Genomic DNA, 22899 nt, shown 5'->3' on the forward strand with positions numbered 1-22899 from the left:
TTCTCGTGTCACAGTGTTTGTCTGCAAACTCCTCCGGAACGACTTCACCGATCGTTATGAAATTTGGTGTGTAAATTCTGTAGGTATGCGAATCGGACGTAAACTATTTCCCGTTTCGAAATTCTTAAGGGCCCCAGTGGTTCTGGAGTTTCCCATGTTAACCTTATGAGAAATGGAATTAATGAATCTTAACAGCTGTTTCAATTAAACAAGTTGGTTCTGTTCTATGATGTTCAATAGCATTAAAGTTACAAGGATTACCAACAGGGTGCAGCACTATTATTTCTTTTACATTTATGACAACAGCTAATTTGCAACCAAAAGGTGAGTGAGCGTAGCGAACGAACTTCAACCTGGAGGCGAGTTAGTGTAGCGAACGAGCTAACCTGAAGGCAAGTGAGCGCAGCGAACGAGCTCCAACCTAAAGGTGAGTGAGCGTAGCGAACGAGCTCCAACCTAAAGGTGAGTGAGCGTAGCGAACGAGCTCCAACCCAAAGGTGAGTGAGCGTAGCGAACGAACTTCAACCTGGAGGCGAGTTAGCGTAGCGAACGAGCTAACCTGAAGGCAAGTGAGCGCAGCGAACGAGCTCCAACTTAAAGGTGAGTGAGCGTAGCGAACGAGCTCCAACCCAAAGGTGAGTGAGCGTAGCGAACGAACTTCAACCAGGACGTGATTGAGCGATGCGAACGAGATCATCTTGAAAATTAAACGTAACGGTACTTTCTTTCCATCGGTCTGTCTTAGGGGAAACCTATAACTTAGGCGATACGAAGTTCGCCGGGTCAGCTAGTAGCTATATAGATTTAGCCCCATGTTAAATTTCCCTAACAAAAGTCAAATTTCTATTTTTGACCCAATTATCATAAATATTCTCAAAATACCAATAAAACCTGCACATATAGGACCAATAGCCTTTCTTTTGGTACAACCCGCATATAAATCTGCCCCATAGTATGGTCAGGGTGGCTGTCATTACCTTCAAAATTTGGCAACATGTTAAATCTCCATAAGACAATTTTAACAATAAAAGACATTACTTGTTGGTATAAAAAGTTTATTCTGATGATGGCATAAAAAATATAGGTAACAAAATACTGTACAGTTGATTTTCAATATACATTCATATCGAGAAACGCTGCTAACATCAACTGTTCAATAAAATACATAGATTTTCCATGTATGTACACTAGTTTGTACGTATTAAGCATTTTGTAAAAAAAATGATATTTATTGTATTGTTTCTGCAGTGTGTTCACACTACAGCAAAATACTGATCAACACTGAACTAGGATAAGAAAGGAACTCTTTGACTAACGATAATGACATTACAATTATGTAAACTATAAATTACAATTTACATTTACATACTTACAAGGTAATTTAACCTGCTTACGCATACAATGTTATAAACGGCAGTAATTGATAACTGATAAAATATTATTGTAATATTTTTGTAATAACCAAATTCAATAAGTAAGTTTCCAAATTCAAGTTTATGACTAAACGACACGCAGGTATACTGAATGTTAACACTTCTGAAAATCCCCTTAAGACTATGCTTTGTGGTCAGTGTCAGAATACATAGATTTTTTCTGTAAAATTAAATACTGAATACATTAAACACTGTTCAGTTTACACTGAATAAATCAATGAATTTTAGAATTCCCAATACTACAACAGGTAAAGGTGTTGAAAATGGGATTGTGGCCTTTGTTGAAAATAAAACCAAAATTTTAATGAGCCTTAAATTTATCTGTGAAAAGAAAACAGCAACTTTAAGACATCACAAGAGCACAGTCAATGTTGGTCAACTGAAACCAATATGTAGGGATGGACAAGTCCCAAAATGTGGGGAAATTTTCAGGGAGAACATATTTTCCTTTCATCAGGATGTGATTACATTTGATATGGGGTTTGATACGATGGTCGGTAATTCTGCCACATTGCAAATGACAATGATGCAGTTTTCGCAACAGTGGGATATATCGCTGGTATGGTGGGTGACGATGATTATGTCTCAAATGTTCACAACGATTCCGCAAAACCAGGAGCAATGACGATGTCTCTGTAATCAGATATGTATATCAGATGAAGTCGCGAACGCAGGACATGTCGATGATCACGTTGTGACCGTGTCATATCGACGATGGCATCACGAAAGAATAAATGTGCTGCAGAAGGCGAGACTTGTTGATGGCAGCTGTGACCACGACAAACAAACTCTCACACAATGGTGGCGTGGATCGATTATAGACGATGATGACATTGTGTTGGGTATATATTACAAAATCAATGATTTTTAAAGATACCTAAACTATTTTTCTACTAATTATCATATAAGCTACAAAGTTTTTAAAAATGCACTGATATTTAGTTTGTGAATACTAGTTTGTACTTAGCTATGTATATTTTATAATGAAATTGATGTTTAACAGTTAAATTGTACCAAATATGAAATTTTATAGTCACAAGTTTTTGTTATACCTGTGTATTTCTACCCATTATTGTTGTTTTTTAGAGCAGTGCCACAAAGGCTAAAAATTTATTTTGTCTGTCATTTTTTCAGATCCGCTATAATGTTTACTTAACATTTTTAAAACAAACCCTTTTTTGCACAGAGAAAAAAATCCAGTCCTGTCCCGTCCCGAAAATTGGGAAGGAAATAACAATCGGTTCAATTCCTTCAATCCTGTCCATCCCTACTAATTTGTTACATAAGAAGGTTAGTGACCATCAATGTTTGGAACAATAAATATTTGTTTATGAGTTTACTACTGGCTTGTACAAAAATTATGAACAAACTTAAATCTAGTGGTAAATTATTTGATTTGTTACAGATCAATTGTCAACTACCTTGTTGTTTCACTTTTAATCAAATAATAGGTGATAAATGAACACATGAGGTCACATAAATGGGTAGCTTGAAGAACAAAAGTATGAGTTATGTAAATAAAACCTAATGGATTGGGGACAGTAAAACTGTTGTGTGACATATTAAATTTGGAACGCTTATTTTTTTTTAAACCTGTCAATTTGAGCTTTTGGTAAATACTTTGTTTTCACAGTTTTTAAAGCTTGAAATAGAGAACCATCATCTGGAAGAGAAAAAAATAATTTGAAATTTAAATGCAAAATATGATTAAAGTTAGTAAACAAAATTTTATTATTCATAGCTAAAATGACATAAAAAATACCTAACAAGGAATTCTTTTGATGGTTGAGTAGCAGTTAAAAAGTGTAATATTTTGTTGTAAGCTTTAACTTTGGATAATAATAGATGTTGGGAAAAGTGCTTAGTTTCTGAGGTTCCCGACACAGGTGTCTTGTACAGCTAAGCTTGCATAGGCTATTGTATGCATATTCATAAATTTTGTGAGCACTATGAATTCAATTAATTTATAAAAAATCAAAACTTGTTTTAAGTTCAAGTATTAAATTGCATTATTTTGCAAAGAATAAATAATTACAGTCCATTCACAAAATTTAAGCAGATAGAGGGGAAGTTTTTCTGGGTTCCCTCACCACATTTTTCTTAATGTATGATACAGCTGATTAATAGTTTGAGCTTATAAACAGCTTTCGAAGGTAGGGATAAGTGGAGGGGATGTGACTTGCTTCCTCTGCAACCACCTAAATGTTTTTGAACGGAGTATAGGTCATCATTAATGGTTATAAAATATAGTTTATATGTATTACTACTTATCACATTGCCTCTTTAAATTACAATACAACCCATATACTTTTTAGAGAAAACGTTTAAGTATAGAATGTTATAACAAACCAAACTACATATATTTATTTTACATTAGTTTTATTACTTTGAGATGATTTTAAACTTTAAATAAATGTGTCAGGAAATAATTTGAGCTTAAATAAATATATATTTTAATTTGATTGATATACAAAATTGTATTGAATTATTTTAAAAAATACATTATTTCAATTATAATACATTTTAGAGCTATGAACTGGATACTGTACAAGCTGATGAGATTAGTGTTTAGTTAACTAGTGTACTCAAACATTGACAGGTTTTTATAATATTAATGAAACCATCCAAGTATTTTAAGCACAATAACGTAAGGCTGACTTGTCTGGATCCTTTCCACCAACTAAGTTGTGAATTAAATGAAAGTGTGCTATAAGCTTGGGATGAGTCATAACTTATATAAACTTATTTTAAAATTTACATCTTAAGCACTAGACAGTCACAATCTATGATACATTAAGTCCAAAAGAAGATGTCTAATAAATAATATGCAGCAGAACCTTCACTCCTAATAGCAGTCAAATAACGTCATATAGAAAAATACTTTGCATGAGCAAATCAATTGGCTATTTGACTACGGCATCAATTAACTAATTTTTAATCTTTTAATTTTATCATCAAAAGATTATCAAACCCGAGTATAGGAAGGTTCTCCTGCATCACAGAATTGGCTTAGGAGTAAAATCACATTCTTGCTTGATAACGTAAACATGGTTTTTGAGTGCTGTAGATCGATTACCACACAGGCAGGCAATAGTTTTTTTCAACAAGGTAATTCCCGAGATCCTTCCCATTATTTAACAGCACCAAAACTTGAAGTTGATTGTTTTCTTCTTGACTGAAACAAATTTCTAGTTGGGAAACCTTCATATATGATTTTGAAACCCACATTACCATGGCATTTATTACTTTAGCAGGGTGTCTAGTTTATTTTCATTTAAAAATTCAAGACTAATTCCAGACTTTTCAAGACTAATTCAAAATTTTTCAAGAATGGTTTTTTCAATAAATATGGAGTGTCAATACCAAAATGTATCAATTCTCATTTCTTGATACCGATAACAATGTTTATTTATAGTATAACAAAATTTTCTAAATAATTTGGTTGTACTACACACACTATAAAGTATTATTAAGATGATGGTTTTAAAGTAAAGACAAATAAAAATAAAAATGCAGCAATAAAAAATTCTAACTAGCCAATTAGGGTTTTTTTTATCATGAAAAATCCGCGGACGTGTAGACATCATCACTGACTTCCGCGGTTACGGAAACGTCATCGTCATCGTCCGCGATCGCGGCAAAATCAAGAACATCTGCCAAAATTGCCACTCTCCCAACTACCATTAAAAAATCACAAAGTCAATTAAGTAGAAAAGAAGAACTGTCAACAAAAACACCATAAATCTATTTAAAAGCAGGCTCCATGAACAACCCTGGGACTGCGACTACCACATAGAATATGTCAATGAATCTTATAACAACTTTTACAGGGCTATCCAAGGAATACTAAATGAGATGTGCCCAGTAAAAATTACAAGAAAAAACAACACAACCAAAAAAACTGCTGGGATGCCGAATGCCCTAGACAAAAAAAATCTCTATATAAATTACCTGGAAAAAGAAAACTGCACAGGTCTACCTGAAGATAAAGCAGAAACCGCAGCAAGAAAAAAGGACCATGACCTATGACTACAGACTTTGAGGAAAACTCAAACATCCGACTATATCAGCAATGCCGACAACAAGTCCAAGGCACTCTGGCAGGTAATAAACAATGAAAGAATATCAAGTACCAGTATAGCTAATGAGTGGGAACTCCTAGTAGATGGGGAGACATTACAGGACCCAATCAAAATAGGAAACCATCTCAACAGTTTTTTTGCTACAGCTGCGTAAAGGACACTTCAGGCCAACAACTCCAACACACACACCAGAACCCCCAAAATTCCTCCTTTAACTGATAACAAACTAAAATTTCCGCTTGCAACACATAACGAAATACTAAAAGCAATAGACTCACTTAAACTTAAACCAAAAACTTCATCTGGCACTGATGAAATATCAGCCAAACTGGTCAAAACATGCAAAAATGAACTGATTAACCCACTAGCAGCACTCAAAAATAAGGCTCTCAAACAAGGGGTCTTCCCAACACAGCTGAATACTGCCAAGGTATACCCTAAATATAAAAGTCAACCAAACACAGATGCTAAAAGTTACAGACCAATTTCACTTAAACCGACCTTCTCTAAGATCTTTGAAAAAATCGTCCTTCTATCAGCTAATATTCCATCATCGTCAGACTAATATCCCAAAATCTGCTGCTCACCAGCCAGCAACATGGCTTCCTTAAAGGAAGATCCACTTCCACTGCCTTAATACAGCTCCCCGACCACATAATAAAACAATTAGAGGATGGCTCCTCAGTCACAAGTCTGTTTCTGGACTTTAGCAAGGCCTTTGACTGCCTTAACCACAAGACACTTCTTAGAAAATTGGGAGCTCTGGGTATTGAGGGAAAGTCTAAACAATGGTTCCACTTTTATCTTAATGACAGACAGCAACTAGTTGAGATTCAGCATGTAGAAAAAAAACACTCACCATAAAATACTTTCCGAAATTGTCCCTATACAAGAGTGGAGAGTGTGGAGAGGAGTACCACAGGGATCAGTTCTCGGACCAGCTCTGTTCCTCCTCCTCACAAACGACCTACCAAAACTAATGTATGCAGATGACACTGTCATCACACTAACTGATAAATCAACAGAAGCTTTAAGCCAAAACATTAATAAAACCTTCAACATGACTAAACAATATTGCACAGTAAACGAATTGGCTCTAAATGAAAAGAAAACTGTTCAGCTGAACAACTCCACTAAAAATAAAGACACAAACTTATTAATCCCTGGGATAAAGTTGACCGACTCTGCAAGAAGCTATGCTCTGGCATTTACGTCATCAGGCGAGTGAAGCAGGTTGGTGGCCTGGACACCGCAACAACAGCATACCATGCCCTGGTCAAGTTACACCTCAGGTGTGGTCTGGTGGTCTGGAAAATTGCATCCAACAACTATCTAAAAAGAGTCCTTATCCACCAAAAAAGAGCTATAAGATGTCTAGCAGACCAAAAATATCAAGGAAGCTGTCGTGATGCATTTAAGGAACTAAAAATCCTCAAACTGACATCACTTTACATCCGTGAGGCAATTCTCCATGCCATCTCCACAAATCAAACAAGAAACAGAGACATTCACCATCACAATACACAAAACGCCTCTAGCTTTGCAATACCACCTCACCATTAAAGGGGCCCTGTATTTCACCAACCTACCAGAACAACTTAGAAATGAACAAACTCACCGTTTCAAGAACCAATTAACAACATGGCTGCAAGAAAGGCCATTCTACTCAGAAAAAGAATTCCTTGACAACCAGCTTTAACAACACATTAAATCCACAAATTTGAGTTATTATTCTGACGCATGCACTGATCTATTCCAGGGACCCAGAAACGTGTCTAACTTCAGCTTAATTTAGTTCATTTGACCCTAAATAATAAAATATAAAACAACATCTTAGATCCTTAATTTGAAAAAGCAATCTGTAAGGTAGACTTTGGTTTGGACTGTTCCCTCACAACAAAACAGTAAATGCCGATAGTGTTGAAACAAATCAATAAGTTTATTGATGTCACTCAAACCAAATGTGACTATCTTAATAAGGGACTGTTGAAGGTAGCAGAGTGGTTATAATCATAGACTAAACAATACAAGTAGACTCCTCATCCCATTATAAATTTGAAGCTTGTTTTTTGTGTCTAGTTCATGTACGTCCACACTGATCGCTGGGGTTATTATTTTAGGGCTATTTTCATGATTTGTGCTTTACTATTTATAACTAGGAGACCAGTTATTTTTGATGATTATATAGTTTTATTTTGTTAAATCAGGTTTTAAATTACTGAAATAACAAGGAACAAATTGTAAACAAAACACGACCTCTACAGTTGGACGTACAGAACTAACATTTTAATTGGCTTCAGCTAGGGGTCTGTGGTGCACCGATAAAGTCGGTACGGTACGATACAAGCCTAATTACCGCCGTCAGTTTGGTACAGTATTTTACTCTGTACATTTTCCGTTCGGTACAGACTTTAACAATTAATTACTTTCAATTCACTGTCGTTGGTTAGGAGCACATAAAATGGTTGATCAGATGTTTGTTTAGAATTTTCATAATTTATTACTAGGGTAATGGGGCAATAAAAACTCCATTAGCAGTCCCAAAACCATTGATATTTTATGACGATAGGCAAGTCAAGTACTTCCAAGAACTCGGTGAGTCAGTAGTTTAGTTCATTAGAGTGTTATCACTTTATTCCTTCCCAACTTCCATGATTTATTAAATTTTATGTTTAAAGAAAAAGTCAGAAAAATATTACTAGAAAGGCAAAACAATAGAAGGGTGGGAGGGGTTGGATAATGACTTCTAAAGGAGCAGGCCACAGTGAATGGTGAAGGTGCGGGGGGGGGGGGGGGAATATATTTAAATTAATAACATGATTTGCGTTTTTACATCAAAATACAACATTGCACAATCATGATATTTAGATCATTGGCCTTTGGTTGTGTTGTTTCAGAAGAGAAGCATAATTATAAATTGTTTTAGTTTAAAACAATTACTTTGTAAGCCTATAAAACATTAAATAACTCATACAGATAACAACATACAAAGTCATTATTCTTTAATTCTTTCTGGGGTTTCCCTTCATTCACACATTCAACAAGTTGCCACGGTTACTAATCAGCCTGTTAGAGACTATTAAGCATTATGTAGCCTATCAGCAAACTTTTATCATCACTTATTGATAACAGAGCATTTTTTTGAGTTTTATATTTTACTAGCTGTCCTACCCGTACCGGGATGAAATAGGAAAATGTAATCTTTAAATTATTATGTTGTAAAAATATAATATGTACCGTATAAAATATGTTGTAAAAATATTTTAACATCCACCAACACTATAAGAAATAAAACTCAACCATACCACTTTATTTGATATACATTCATGGCTTTTAAATCACATAAGTAGTGGAAACCGCCATTTTTGTTTGGATTATTTTAAATTTTGTATTTGATAAAAAATCTTATCAAATTTCCAGTAAGATTAAATATATACCCTCCTAAATAATAAGGTTTGAAATAAAGAAATAATAAGACAGAAAATTGAATAGAGCCTTTGATAAAAGGAACACCCAGTTATTGTGTTTAGGCCTAGTTAGATATAATTTACCAGTAGTTATTGAACTATCTCATCAAATTGTTGTTTCAAACATAATATTTATTCCTAAAAACTGTTAACTTAAGTTAAAAAACCTCTTTATCATGGCTATGCCTTCCTTATATTAGTAAATAACATAGGTAAAGTCATCTTAACTGTGTTTCTTAACACAATACTGTTAGGAATAAAGGTTTTAATAATGTATGGACTGTAATTGTTGTTAGAAAACCATGAATGTGCGATACTATCCATTTTCATAGTAATGTCAATGTATTAAATTTAAAATATTGGTTTAAATATAATTCTAAAAAGATAATAGGGACAAGTATTGGTAGCCCTGTACCGATTTTGTACCGAGAACCGAGGTACAAAATGTTGTACTGTACCGAATCGTACCGACCTTCAATTTTCTGTACCGCAGACCCTTAGTTATGTGGTTTTAAAATTTTCTAAAATTGTTTTTAAATTGTTACCTTTATAACATTGAAATGCCTGATTTTCAATAAAACCATTGTGTAGAGCTTAAAAAATAAATAATTCTGGATATCGAAGCATTTATTTAAAAATTAAAGGTTACAGAGAAAATTTAAAAAGAACTCTGCGGCAGGGTTATTATTGTAGAATATTAATGGATGGTATAAAATAAACAAATATGCCAAGTTTTATCAAAATATACCATAAACCAGCATTCTTAATAAGAATAACGTGGGAATATTAAAATATTTTTTTAAAATTTTATCCTTTGGTAATAACTGTGCAAAAACATTTCAAAATACTATTTTTAAGCTCTAAAAATGGTTTGAGAGAAATCATAAAATTCTATGTTCTGAGGGTAAACATGAGAAAAAGCAATTTACACCCCATAAAACACCGTTCCCATTGTCCAATCATGCTGGTTTGCAATCTCGTTCAAATAAACATAGGTTTACTTGTTTGTACCAAATTTAATCGGATGGTTTTTGCTGAAGTTATATATACATAGATAAATTTGAGCGGATGGTTTTTTTGGACTCTAGGGACATCAAAACAAAAAAGTAAATTGGTCTTGGGTCCGGGTCTTCCTATGAGACCTACGGTAATAGCAAACACTGCGGCCCTACATAAAGGCAAACAAGGCGGTACCTGGGGCCCCATGCTTTTCAGGGAGCACAGCCGTATTTCAGGTATTAAGAGAGACTCGCTATTGAACTTTGCCTTGAGCCCCTCAAACTCTAGGGCTGCCACTGATAGCTAATTCCTAAAAATCAAAAATGTTGATACTGATCCATCACCAATGATATGCTTTAACCAACTTACCTTTGATAAATCCTTGCAGTGACTACTTGATTTATCAATATTTCTCTTAACATTGCTACACCCTCTTCTGTGGAATGATTATTCAAAGGGTTCACGTTGGCTAAGCAGCATTCAACAGCCTAAAAAAGTAAACCATTATTAATTTATAGTACATTGGTAAGTATGATAAGTTTTGATTATGTTATAATTCAATGCTTGCAAGACAAAGGGGCCTAGTATATATGATAAGCCTATGTACTTACAACCCTTCATCTTGCAAGCTACAAATTTTTGTTCAAGTAGCGACATTTTAAGACAATCAATTTAAGACTGTATTTATCCTAGACACAACACATCTTGATCAAGCTTTGACCTATTCCATTGTAGAGTGCAGTGCAAAAACATCACAATCAAAAAAAGGGAAGGATATCAATAGCTTGATGAATTTTGAATTCAATTTCATAAATTGTTTAAGCATTTTATTTATAACAAGATAGAGTAGTATTTTATATTAAACTTGAAATACGGAAAGTAAATAAAAGAAATGTCTTATAAATCTTAAAACATATATTTACGCTTATACTGTTACAAGACAGTAAATATACATAAAAGATGGTAAGTGGTGATTGATTTCGATTGGACACTCCAATCATCATCAAACCCAATAGGTGAATGATCAAGAAGTTAAACATGAAATGACATTGTACTTTATTGTACATGTTGTGTTTACAGCAGAGCTCACACACCAGTAGTCATTATTATTAACCCTTCCCGGACGGGTGATGGATATATCCACCTAAGTCTTTGGCGATAAAGGACGGGTGGCGGATATATCCGCTTATGGTTTTTAATGTTCCAGACGGGAAGCGGATATATCCGCCTTCTCTTCAGACCGACTGGCAGGAGCTTGAGCAGTAACCAGATGTTTCGCGGTACCAAGGCGCCACTTTCCTGCTCTCTCCATGGCTGCGCTCACTCCCGCACTCCCCCCTCACCTACTCCTCTCCCGCGCCTCCTCCTCTACTGCGGACCCACTACCTCTCCTACGCTCCCCCCTCGACGTTTCATGCTCAACACTACGTTGTCTTTATGTATTGTTTACATATTGTTCTTTATTTATTGCCTAACGCTGTCATGTTCATATCTTCAAAGTCGGGTGGCGGATATATCTGCATAGTTAAAAATGAGTAAAAATTATTTTGACAGTATGAAGTGTTCCATTGTGTTTATTTTATGTTTACTTGTATAACAAAACACAAATAAGGAAAATTAATTTTAATTTCTCCCTTTAATTTTTTTCCCGTTTTATGTCACGATTTCGCCCGCCCGGGAAGGGTTAAGTTATGCAAAATGCAATAATTAAAATAAAATACCTGGAAAGGAAGATGTATGAACCTGTTTTCCATTGATCTCAAGTGTTGATGTTGTACAATGGCTGTGGTGCCATAATCAACAAACATTACCTACAATAAAGACTTTGGTTAAGTTAGTTAACATAATGGTAATGTAATGTCTTGATGAGTTATGTTATTTCTAGGTGTCTAACAAATAAATGTACATCTAAATATTTTTATATGAAATAAATAAAAATCTTGGATTATGACTTAAGAAAGTAAAGTAGGTACTTTAATTGGAAAATCATCATACAGAATTGTCATTGTTAGCTAACTCTGTCTTGTATACTAAGAAGGTGTTTTGTTGCTATTTCATTACTTTTTCGTACCTGCAAGTATTGGAGAACCAATAATATGAGTAGTTTAGAGACAGTATGAAAAGGTTGTAATGAGTTCACATGGTCACATAGCATATCTCATACTCAGTGGTGTCTTCACCTATACTTTTATACTTTATACTTTTCGATGAAATGGCGACCATGACACTAGTACGATGCCACAACGTGGTGGCAAGTTCCTTGGCCAGTTACTATCTCACCAATCACTGTTGGAATGGCCAGTTAACTCACCTCACACTCAGGGATGCCTTCCTCTTCGCTTGTGACACGAGCACGGTGCCACAGCCTTGTGGAAGGTTCTTTGGCCAGTACCATCTCACCAATCGGTGGGGGAAGGAGGGCCAGTTTTTTATAGAACATTACATTCTGTGGATTATTTATCGTATTCACAAGACTAGTCAGAGTCTCTGGGTCTTCCTCAAATTCATCTTCAAGGGAAATACCTGGAAAATAACTTATTATGATCAAAGATCAAAAACTAATTATTTATGCTAAATAGTACATGTGGCTATACTAACGCTGGGTACACAATGTGGAATTTCTGACACGGCGGTAATTTTGTCGTCGCCGCCTGAGAAAATCTGCTTGCTTACACACTGGGCTGCCAAAATAAACAATATTTGAACTATTGGTTTTTAATCATAGAAAAACCTTATGAAAAATAAGTTTTATTTTGGTTGCTCATCTTGTGTTTGCTTGAAACTCGTCCGATTTCAATAACCAATAGCTTAAATTAAAGCCGGTATTTTACTGAAGGTTCTTAGACCAAAATATATAGGTTTATTTTCTGTTTTCCATTTTTATTATAATGAGTGAAGTTACTAGACAGGGTATGGGAAGATCTGCAAGACGTAGAAGAGTAACCAGGAATTTATTTTGTTTTCCGTTTTTATAATGAGTAAAGTAACTAGACAGAGTAGGGGGGGACCTGCAAGACGTGGAAGAGTATCCAGGAATTCAACTGACACAAGAGATGCTGAAAGAGAACGTCATGTAAGGCCTAACTAAGAAAGAAATCCACAACCTGGTTTACAACCTGCCTTCAGAAGAACGCTGGAAAATGAGTTGAGTGTTGCATATCACAATCTATGTCCTCTTAACATGATTCTAACTTCATAAAAAGCTTAAGGCAATACAACAGTGCAATGGCTTTTGCGTCGCTTTCCGCTACACAAAAAGAGATTCCGGGAAATGGGCCTTAATGTTTTAAAATTCAGGGACAAATTCATAGATATATTTCTGTCTTACTACCGCGAAATGGGGAGTTGTCTTCATATTAACAATTGTGTCTAAATTAGGGGCTATGGTCCCTACAGGCCACTAGTATATATATATATATATATATATATATATTGATAGTTCTGTTCACTTTTTAGGGCTACTTTTTTAATTAATAAGCAAAATAATAAAAACCAGAGTACCCTGAAATTCATTTTTTATTTAAACTGATACGTATTTCGGCACTAAGGCCATGATCACAGTATGAGTGTTATGAAAGTATGTAAACAATTAAAATAAATAAATAGTTAATAACATATGTTTTGAATTCATAGTAAAATGTTGATTAAATGGTTAGGTGTATTTTTTTAACATTTTTTCTTACACATCTGCATGTTAAAAAATACACCTAACCATTTAATCAAAATTTTACTATGAATTCAAAACATACTAGTGTACCTGTTGCTCGAATTTGAGCAATTGCGAAGCATTACAGGCGACTCAAAGATTATGGAAATACTCACGATCTACACAACAGTTAGATATAATCAAAATCTTTTGTAAATACCTATCTTATCTTTTTTCGAAAAGCTTATCTTGTTTTTTAGTGTTTTCTACAAATTTTTCCCTCTCATAGCCGCTTTAGGTTGTCTATGACAACGATTATAAATGAAAAAAAATATTTCTATCTCTTCTACTTGGTTGTGTTCTATGACTTTTTCTATGTTTCCATTGTTTGCAAATCGATTATTTCAATGATTGCTCAAGAAATGTAGAACAGTGTTAATTCAGTTTTATTTTTAGCCTATATCAAATTGTCCAGGATTTTTCACTCTTTTCCATTGTAATAATTACACCAACCCAAGTTTCGTCTACAGATGCAATATGCCAACAAATATCACCTACGTACAATTTCCAAGAAGTGGTAAAAAAGGCAGAAACCAACCCATACAATAGATATAAGTTAACTCCAAAAGAAATAATTTTAAGAGTTACTGTGATATTAGGATTTTCCACTGATTTGGTAATAGAACATTATATTGCAAAACATGACACGATGCAGAAGAAAATCCAATTTAAAATCAGAAAAACCCATTGCAAATACTGTACTTCATTTTGACGAATTCAATAAATCACAATTTAAATATTAACAGCTGTTTCATTAAAAAGAAGTGTAGAATTATGCATATGGTCGTAATGTAAACAAATCTGAAGAGGCAACTTTAAAGGCTTCTGGGGCAGAGCCCCAAGGGAATTTACCTCGTTTCTCTGTTGATGGCTCATCTACAGACCAAGATCTTTCTTTAGAGACCCCTACCAAGTTTCTACGCCCAGCCGTTCTCTCAAATTAGCTATGACAAAAACCCCGTTTTCCTCCATAAGAATAACATGGGATGGGAATTTAAAGGCCACTGGGACAGAGCCCCAAGGGAATTCACCATGTTTCTCTTTTGATGGCTCATCTACAGACCAAGGCCTTTCTTTAGACACCTCTACCGAGTTTCTACACCCAGCCGTTCTCTCAAAATAGCTATGACAAAGAAAACCAGTTTCAAATTAATATATAGATGTTATTAACTATTTATTTATTTTAATTGTTTACATACTTTCATAACACTCATACTGTGATCATGTAGCACCAACCTAAAGGTGAGTGAGCGTAGCGAACGAGCTGCAATCTAAAGGTGAGTGAGCGTAGCGAACAAACTTCAACCAGGACGTGATTGAGCCATGCGAACGAGATAATCTTGAAAATTAAGAAGTTAAACGGGGCAAAGCCCGCGGGTTACAGCTAGTATATATATACAAATTTGAACAAATTGTGTTTTTGGCCTCTGGGAACATCAAAATGAAAAAGTAAATCGGTCCCTTGTCTAGGTCTTACCATGAGACCTACGGTAATAGCTACTTCCCTATAGGGAAATTCGCTAAAATTATAGTTTTGTCTGTACATTGCTCAGAATCATAAACTTTAAGGTCATTTTACGTTTTATAAATTAAAGAAACCGAAACAAGTCTCATCTAAATTTCTGTATGTCTGTCTTCCTGTCTGTCACGGCCCAAGAGCCATTTTACGCGGCCTACTCCTGAAAAACGAGAGTACCTATCAAGTTCCAAATCATTTTAATGTATTCACTGGATTGGCGAGATTGTCTTTAGCCATTAAAATATAGCGTCACTACTTTGTTAATGAAATGATGGACGTTTAAAAATCTAATTTTGTGCGGTTTTTTTAAGTTTCCTCCCAATGTTTATCACATATCACCACACTGACGTTCTATGAAATAACGAACAGCTGTTCGAATCAAGATTATTTCTTCTAGCTGTCACTGGTATGTTTACATTTAATGTTGTTTACAAATACCACAAACTTTTCCGATAACATTTTGAAAGCAAATCCAAACCAAGTAAGAGATTAAAAACGTGTTTCCTTACATAACGGATTTAATTAATCGCAAGTTCAATAATTTCTAGGGTAACCGTAAATGAAAATAGAGATTCTTTGTGTATTAAATTGTTCTTGAGTTTTGATAACCGGGAAAAGACCTTGAATCAGTGTTGTACATGGCTTGGAAACTCACATTTTTTAAATGAGCGTTTTCAGTCGAGACTCGGCACACGACTGACGCGCGTCTACATGTCCATAGTAAAAATAAAAGTAGGCCTACCGTATGCATTATGTTTTATTCGTCATGTGTATAAGTGTACAGTTCGTATATGTATTTTAAAAACTTCAAGACGCACCTAATGGGGAAGCTCAAGACCTTATATTAGGACTGATGATGGCGATTTAATTTCGCCGAAATGCATCTCCTGTAATAAGATACATTAGGATCGACCGGCGGACACAGGTAATTCAACCTTTTATTGATTGTCATACCGATCCGGAACAACAACAACATAAAATGAAGTTATTTATAATAGTTTGGCCAGCATATCTGAAAATATGCAAACCAACTGCTGTTCTTTATATAAGAAGGTTTCAACTAAATACTATAAGATCCCCGTGCGTAGAACGGGTACACAGCTAGTAATTCCACTAAAATTCATTAATATCCGTAAAAAAGGTTCATAATCTCAAAAAAAAAAAAAAAAAACAGTTCACGTATATATATATATATACATATATAAGACTATTAGTTACCCGGCACGCGTTGTGTAATATAATATTAACTAGTGGCTTGTATAGGGACATAGATTAATAATATGGAAAAAATTATTCTAATATTTAAACAAACTAAGAAATATATTATCTATGTTTCATAATAGATATCACTGTACGCCATATCTTTTGTGTAAAAAAGAGTTGTTTGTCTTTGTTGATGTTTTTTTTTTTCATTAAATCAATCGAATAACCGTTTAACACTGCTAAAGACAGCAAACATATGATGAAAAATATGGCGGATCCAAGATGGTGGCTAACAATTTAAACCCTGTCAAAATTAAGTACTAACTACTCCACAATGATCTGACGTAGTCTGGAGTTGTTATCTTAATGGGAGTCAAAGTCGAAATTTTTTAATTTTTTTACAATTTTTACTTTTTATGTTCTTTTTATAGCACAGAATTTCTTCTTTAAAATGGTATACTTACATTTTTGATTACAAACCTAGAAATTCATTAAAAAATATATTTTCCATAACATTGCAGTGACGTTTTAAAGGTAAAACCAGTAGACCCTTGGTTGACCCTTGGAGGCTTTTCTTGCCGATTTCCGCAACTTTACTTTTTTAAACTTTAATGTCATTTTTTTCAGGACTGGTAATACATACAGCTGTGAAATTTTTACCATGTAGTCTTAGTGACTTATTCTAAACACAGACATAAGGAATTCATCATATCTTTTGTAGAAGCATGTAAAAAAATAATAACATTTATTTTTGAAACAATTTTTTTTTAATCTATAAAAACCCATAAAATAGTAATTTTTAATTTTAAATGAAAACTCTTGTGTCTGTGACTAGTTAATTAGTTAATATAAAAGTATACCAAGTTTCACTATCCTGCCTGCTCTAACTCCTGAGAAAAGTGACATTTAGTTAACATTATTAAAGATAGGACCTCGGACTCCCCTTAAGAAATGTAGAAAAAGTAGGGGGGGGGGACTCATTTAAAACTCACCCTAGTACATTACATAATTGACTGGCAAATAAGTAGGCATAATCCAAATGTTAACATTGCGTACTTGCTTGATGATTAATCACGATCAGCTGTATTAAAGTAAACAAAAATCAGCAGTAAATGGCTTCAAATTATATTCTTATGGAGAACATTTTACGTTATATAAAAGTCTTATATGATGGCTTTATGGGAATTCTTCTATTTTTCCCGAGTCCCTGGGGTCAAGACCTTTAATAATTATAAGACCCCTCCCAAATTTCTGCAACTTAATGATTTAATATTAATTAAATTAAATATAGTAAGTAATATTTAAACTAGCTGGGTTAGTAGCTGTTTTACAATGAAAACAAATTATACTTTTTGAAATCCCAATGTAAAAATGTAATAACTAAGTGTATCAATTAATCACGCCAAATATAACACAATATAAATTTGAACGTATAAGGTAGAATAAGGCATTGAAGAAATATACAACGCATAGCATAATAAATCATCATAATTATTAATACTGTACAAACATTACATAAGTATTCATAAATATGTATAAGCGAAAGTCTTAAAAACTATAATGAATACATGTGATTCATAGTCGTTAATTAATTGTTGAATATACTTCAACTTCCAGTAGCACATTGTGCATTATTTACCACAAATAATTGCGTAGTTGTGTAATGCAAATATATAACATGTATATTTTACCCAAACCTACATTTATTCCAACGAGTTCGCAAACCAGCATGATCAAACTATGGGAACAGGGGTTTATGGGCGGTTTTAAAGGGTAAAAATGGGATTTTCTCGTTTTTCACCAATTTTTCAATTTCTTTCCAAACAATTTTGTAGAGCTCAAAAAAAATAAATAATTTAGTACCTATATTAAAGGATTGTTGTATGCCTAACGGTTACAGAAAATTCCCAAAAAAGTGTAAATTTAAAATTACCATGTTATTCTTATGGAGAATAAAAAAACTATTGTAGCTACTTGCCTAACGACATATTTTAATGAGATTTTGAAATTTTGTTTACTTCAATATTTCAATAAAAAACCCCCTATTTTCTTTCTTGTAGCAGCAAACCTAAGTACTCATTAAAATTAATGATATTTAAATATGAAATAAATCTGAGAATTTTAAATTAATAATTTAGTAGAATTCCAGCCAGGTAGATGGAAATTCATTTAGTCTGCAGGTTTGCTGCAGCGGTGGTATTTAAGTAATGGAAAACACTTATTTATCTAACAATATAGTTTTAAAATAACTAATTGATGTCCACTTTTTTCAATATTTAAATGCATTTAGGAAAGTGGTCCACACCCACTGTTTTGTGGATGATGTGCCGGAATTGAACCCATCCCTCCCGCACCCAAGTCTGGGACGCTAACAACTCGGCTAGCAGCACATCCTACAACTTATAGTTTGCATTAATAATGTGTATCATTCTCTCTATTCCGAGTTACAATAACCAACAATAACGACTTAAACAATTATATCTCAATACTAATAGTTACCTTTTGACTCTTCCAGCTGGGCATAGAAGGTAGTGATAGTTTCTATCTGGGTGATTTTTAACTTCACAATTTCCCCAGCTTTTGGCAGATTTATCTGGGGAAAACTCTCGGCATTATACATTTCTATTTTGTCAGTAGTTACACCATCTAAAAAAAAATAATAATAATAAAGACACGTAATGATTTAAACAAATAAGAACTAAACTGTAACTCAAATAAAAGAAAGGAACTAGTAAAAACAATTTTGCTACAAGATTAAATTACAAAGATTTCCAGTGGATTAATGTCAGTCCAGCAACTGAGCTCAAAGGAATTTCTGCACACATGTGAAAAGCTTGTCACATTGATTTTTCCGGTGGGTTTTCGAAAGGTTCCAAACAATGAAACCAGATTTTACTATGTCCCTGAATATTAGATGTACATAACACAATGGCATCCTCCACACTTGTATGCACGCTTACTGACACTGACACTCCACAAAATATGGTGTGTAGAGGTTATTGATAGTCAATTCAAACAACAAAAAATTTAAATATAAAAAACAAAACCAAAATTAAACAAAAATGTCCCAAATATTAAGATCTCGAAGCAAAATTTTTACTCTCACCCAGACATAACAATATAATTAATAAAACAAGGTGTCCAGCGTCCCATCAAAATACAATTTCACGTTTTCCAGGTACAAAATTCAAAATTAACAGGACAAAACTAGCCACTCATAAAAAGCAAAATTTAATTGTTTTTACCTCTTACCCTTGTTCCTGCTACCCTGTTAGTACACATTAAAACCCTCTCTGCAAATTACAAGATAATTTCATGCAATTGCAGCCACATCGGTGTCCTACGATCGCAGCAGCATCTGTGATGATTTTCTGCGATAGTGGCAGCATCTGTGATGATTTCCTGCGATCGCGACAACATCTGGGATGATTTCTCGTAATGTCAGATATTCAAGTGTTTTGTGATCATTTCTTGAAATGGCTGCAAAATTCAAGACAATTTCTTGCAATCACAGCAACACTTGTGATAACGTCTTTGGATTGGGGCAAAATTTGTATATCTTCCCACCAATCATGCCAACACCTTCAATTGGGGGGCAACGGTCCAATGGTAGAACTTGGGGTTTCGGAACCCGAGGTTTTAGGTTCAAATTCCACAAATTACAAATGGATTTTATCCATGTGATAATGTGGCGAACCTCTAGGACTAGCCTGAAGTAATTTGTAAAACGGTATCTGGCTAGTACCTAGTGTCCTAGGATGTAAAGGTAAGACATGAAAAGTCCTGACCAGAAGTTCCATTAAGGCGGATACAGCCGTGATCGCGATAAATTAGCCAAATTTTATCAAACTACATTTATAAACAATAGTTACAAACTACGTACGACAGTTTTGAACTGATTATGTTTTTGGCCTCTGGGGACCTCAAAACAAAAAAGGAAATTGATCCCACTGGGGCTAAGCCTTACCATGAGACCTATTGGTAATAGCCATCCCCTTAATGGAAAATTCGCTAAAAAATAATTTTTGACAAACAAGAGAAATCAAAATTAACTCTTGACACCGACTTCAAAAACATTAATGAGATTATTACCTCAAACGTATAATAACATAATTTCATTTCTTAGAATAAACAAACAATGAAATAAAATTTTTTTCAAGTTTTGAATCTTGAACCGAAACTCTTAAGTTTTGAGATGATTCGAGGAAACCCTCAGACGGAGGGTAGATGAATCAGTTCCTCGCAAGCTATGAAAGCGATCATTTCAAGCGCTCTTACCTTGCTAAATTGTGTATCTAAATCGTGGAGTTCATTTGGTGAAGCGTAGTTAAGTTAACTTGTGTGAAACTTCAAATATAAATTAAGTCTTATATTTAATTAGACAAAAGGTAATCCGAGTTAATTATTGCAGGGTGTAAAATACTATTTTTAAAAATCTGTTTTACTAGATTTTACATTTTCACTCCTGTTAAACCAATGGACTTATGCAAATAGGAGTTGATTAGGATTGTGTTAAGCCCATAATGAAGTGATATTATGAGGACACTTTTATTTAATTTTATTAAGTCCCAAACTATTTTATTTATCTCATCATATGAACAAATTTGTCTTTGAATTCTGAATTTGCAATATGTCGGCGTGGTGAGAGCAAAGGAATGAAAATAGCCTACTTATTTAAAACTTTTATATTCACTGTAATCACGTTCATTTGTTTTGTATCTCTTTACTACTGTGAATTTATTACGCAATAATTGTGACCTGTGTATTATGTATCTGATCTGAAAAGAGAAAATAAACAAATATTCTATTCTAATTTATTAGTAGTCGTCAGTAGCTACTCTAGTTAGTTGTGCGAGATCAGTACATCCCGACCGGCACGCACGGCGTTTGAGCAGTGTCCTTAGGCCTAGGTTTTTGCGACATTTTATGGTTTGCAAACAACATGTTTACCATAGAGTTTTGAGATTATTGTTAATGTTAACTAGAAGAGGATGAATCGTTTGCAGCCTTAGTTACTTTAATAATAGTGTAGTATCATATGCTCCGTTTGAATGGCCTCAAATTTTTTCGTTTGAAGTAGACCAAGGCATTTCATGTACTTCTGTCTGGTAATTTAATCTCTTATTTATTTAACGATGTTTGGTTAGCCATCTTTATCTTTCTTATCTAACAGGGGCAGGCCGAGACCATAAAGCACTTCATCCAAAAAGTCGATTTATAGCTCACCTCAGACATTTGTTTCATTGATAGATCCTACAAATTCAAGCATCCGATGAAAGCCTGTAGTCTTCAAATTGGTTAGGCATGTGAGATAATCCGTGACTAGCCATTTGAATTGTATTTCATGTTAATGATTTGTGTTGGTTCTAATACTTTTTGTGTGATGAGTTTACGATAAGTGATGAGATTGTTTTGGTACGGATTTGGACAGCAAGAAGCTTTGGCAAATAGCTTCTGGTGATGAACAATGCACTGTGCGATGAACACAAGCGACAGACGAGTCGGCGTGGACTCAGCGTGTCTTTTGCAGCTGTGGTAGCATGTTAAACCAACATGGGGTGACAATCATTCCTCGACGTTGGACTCAACGACGCTTCAGTGGCTGTGGTAGGATGGCAAACCTTCCTGGAGTAACGGCCACCACCACGCCACTAGAATCAGCGACTCTTTAGCGGCTGTGGTTGCTTGTTGGACAAACCATTGCAATAGAAAACAACGGTCAGCGAGACTATTGGGGCTGAGTCCAAGTGCGCACTAGTGAATAAACTGTTGTGGTAGAACTTGGCTAAGATGTATAGAGTAAAAGCGGTGAGTCAGACAGAGCGAGCCCCTTTCCCCCTTGCCTATCAAGCTTTCATCGGATGCCTGAATTTGTAAGGTCTATCAAGGAAACAATTGTCTGGGGTGCGCAATAATTTGACTTTTCGGATGAAGTGCTTTATGGTCTTGGCCTGCCCCTGTTAGATAAGATAAGGCCGAGGCGGTGACGTCACTGCAGTCCTCGAGCCGCTACTCACAGCCAGCACACAAATATATCATATTTGTTGTATCACATCAGCAAACAGTCAATCATGATATACTCATTAAAAAACTAGAATTATATCCCTTTTCTGTAAATTCAGCATCGTGGTTAAAATCCTACCTAAATAATCGCCATCAGAGAACAGTAATTTGTAAGGATAATTTAAAAGCAAAATCAAAATGGCAAAAAATTAAAAAGGGTGTGCCTCAAGGTTCGATTTTGAGGCCACTTCTATTTCTTATATATATTAATGATCTTCCAAAAAATGTCACAAATAATCTAATTCTCTATGCAGATGATACTACAGCAGTAGTTAAAACAAAAAACAATGATGAATTAAAACATAAAATTGAAGAAAGTCTAACCGAATTGGGAAAGTGGTTTGAGTACAATGGTTTGAAAATGAATGAAGAGAAAGCCAAATTTGTAAGATTTTGTACATCTCAATCATTGATCAATCCCAACCAA

General features: G+C 34.4%; 1 protein-coding gene across 5 annotated transcripts in view; it reads right to left on the reverse strand.

Annotated features, from left to right (window-relative positions):
* Nucleotides 1–22899, reverse strand: part of LOC128985640 (uncharacterized) — a 153079-nt gene that overhangs the window by 9162 nt on the left and 121018 nt on the right. For 4 of the 5 annotated variants that reach the window (XM_054405404.1, XM_054405377.1, XM_054405395.1 and 1 more), the window contains exons 13-16: nt 18909–19055; nt 12293–12504; nt 11703–11792; nt 10351–10469 (exon numbers count right to left, since the gene is read on the reverse strand). In XM_054405404.1, coding sequence (XP_054261379.1) covers nt 10351–10469; nt 11703–11792; nt 12293–12504; nt 18909–19055 — 568 coding nt within the window. Of the gene's footprint in view, nt 1–1038; nt 4609–10350; nt 10470–11702; nt 11793–12292; nt 12505–18908; nt 19056–22899 lie in introns of those variants that run through there. The other variant, XM_054405413.1, reaches the window with a different exon arrangement.

Source organism: Macrosteles quadrilineatus, unplaced genomic scaffold (assembly GCF_028750875.1).
Source record: "Macrosteles quadrilineatus isolate MER2022 unplaced genomic scaffold, UCM_ALF_1.0 Scaffold_1__1_contigs__length_201487025, whole genome shotgun sequence".
NCBI lineage: Eukaryota > Metazoa > Arthropoda > Insecta > Hemiptera > Cicadellidae > Macrosteles > Macrosteles quadrilineatus.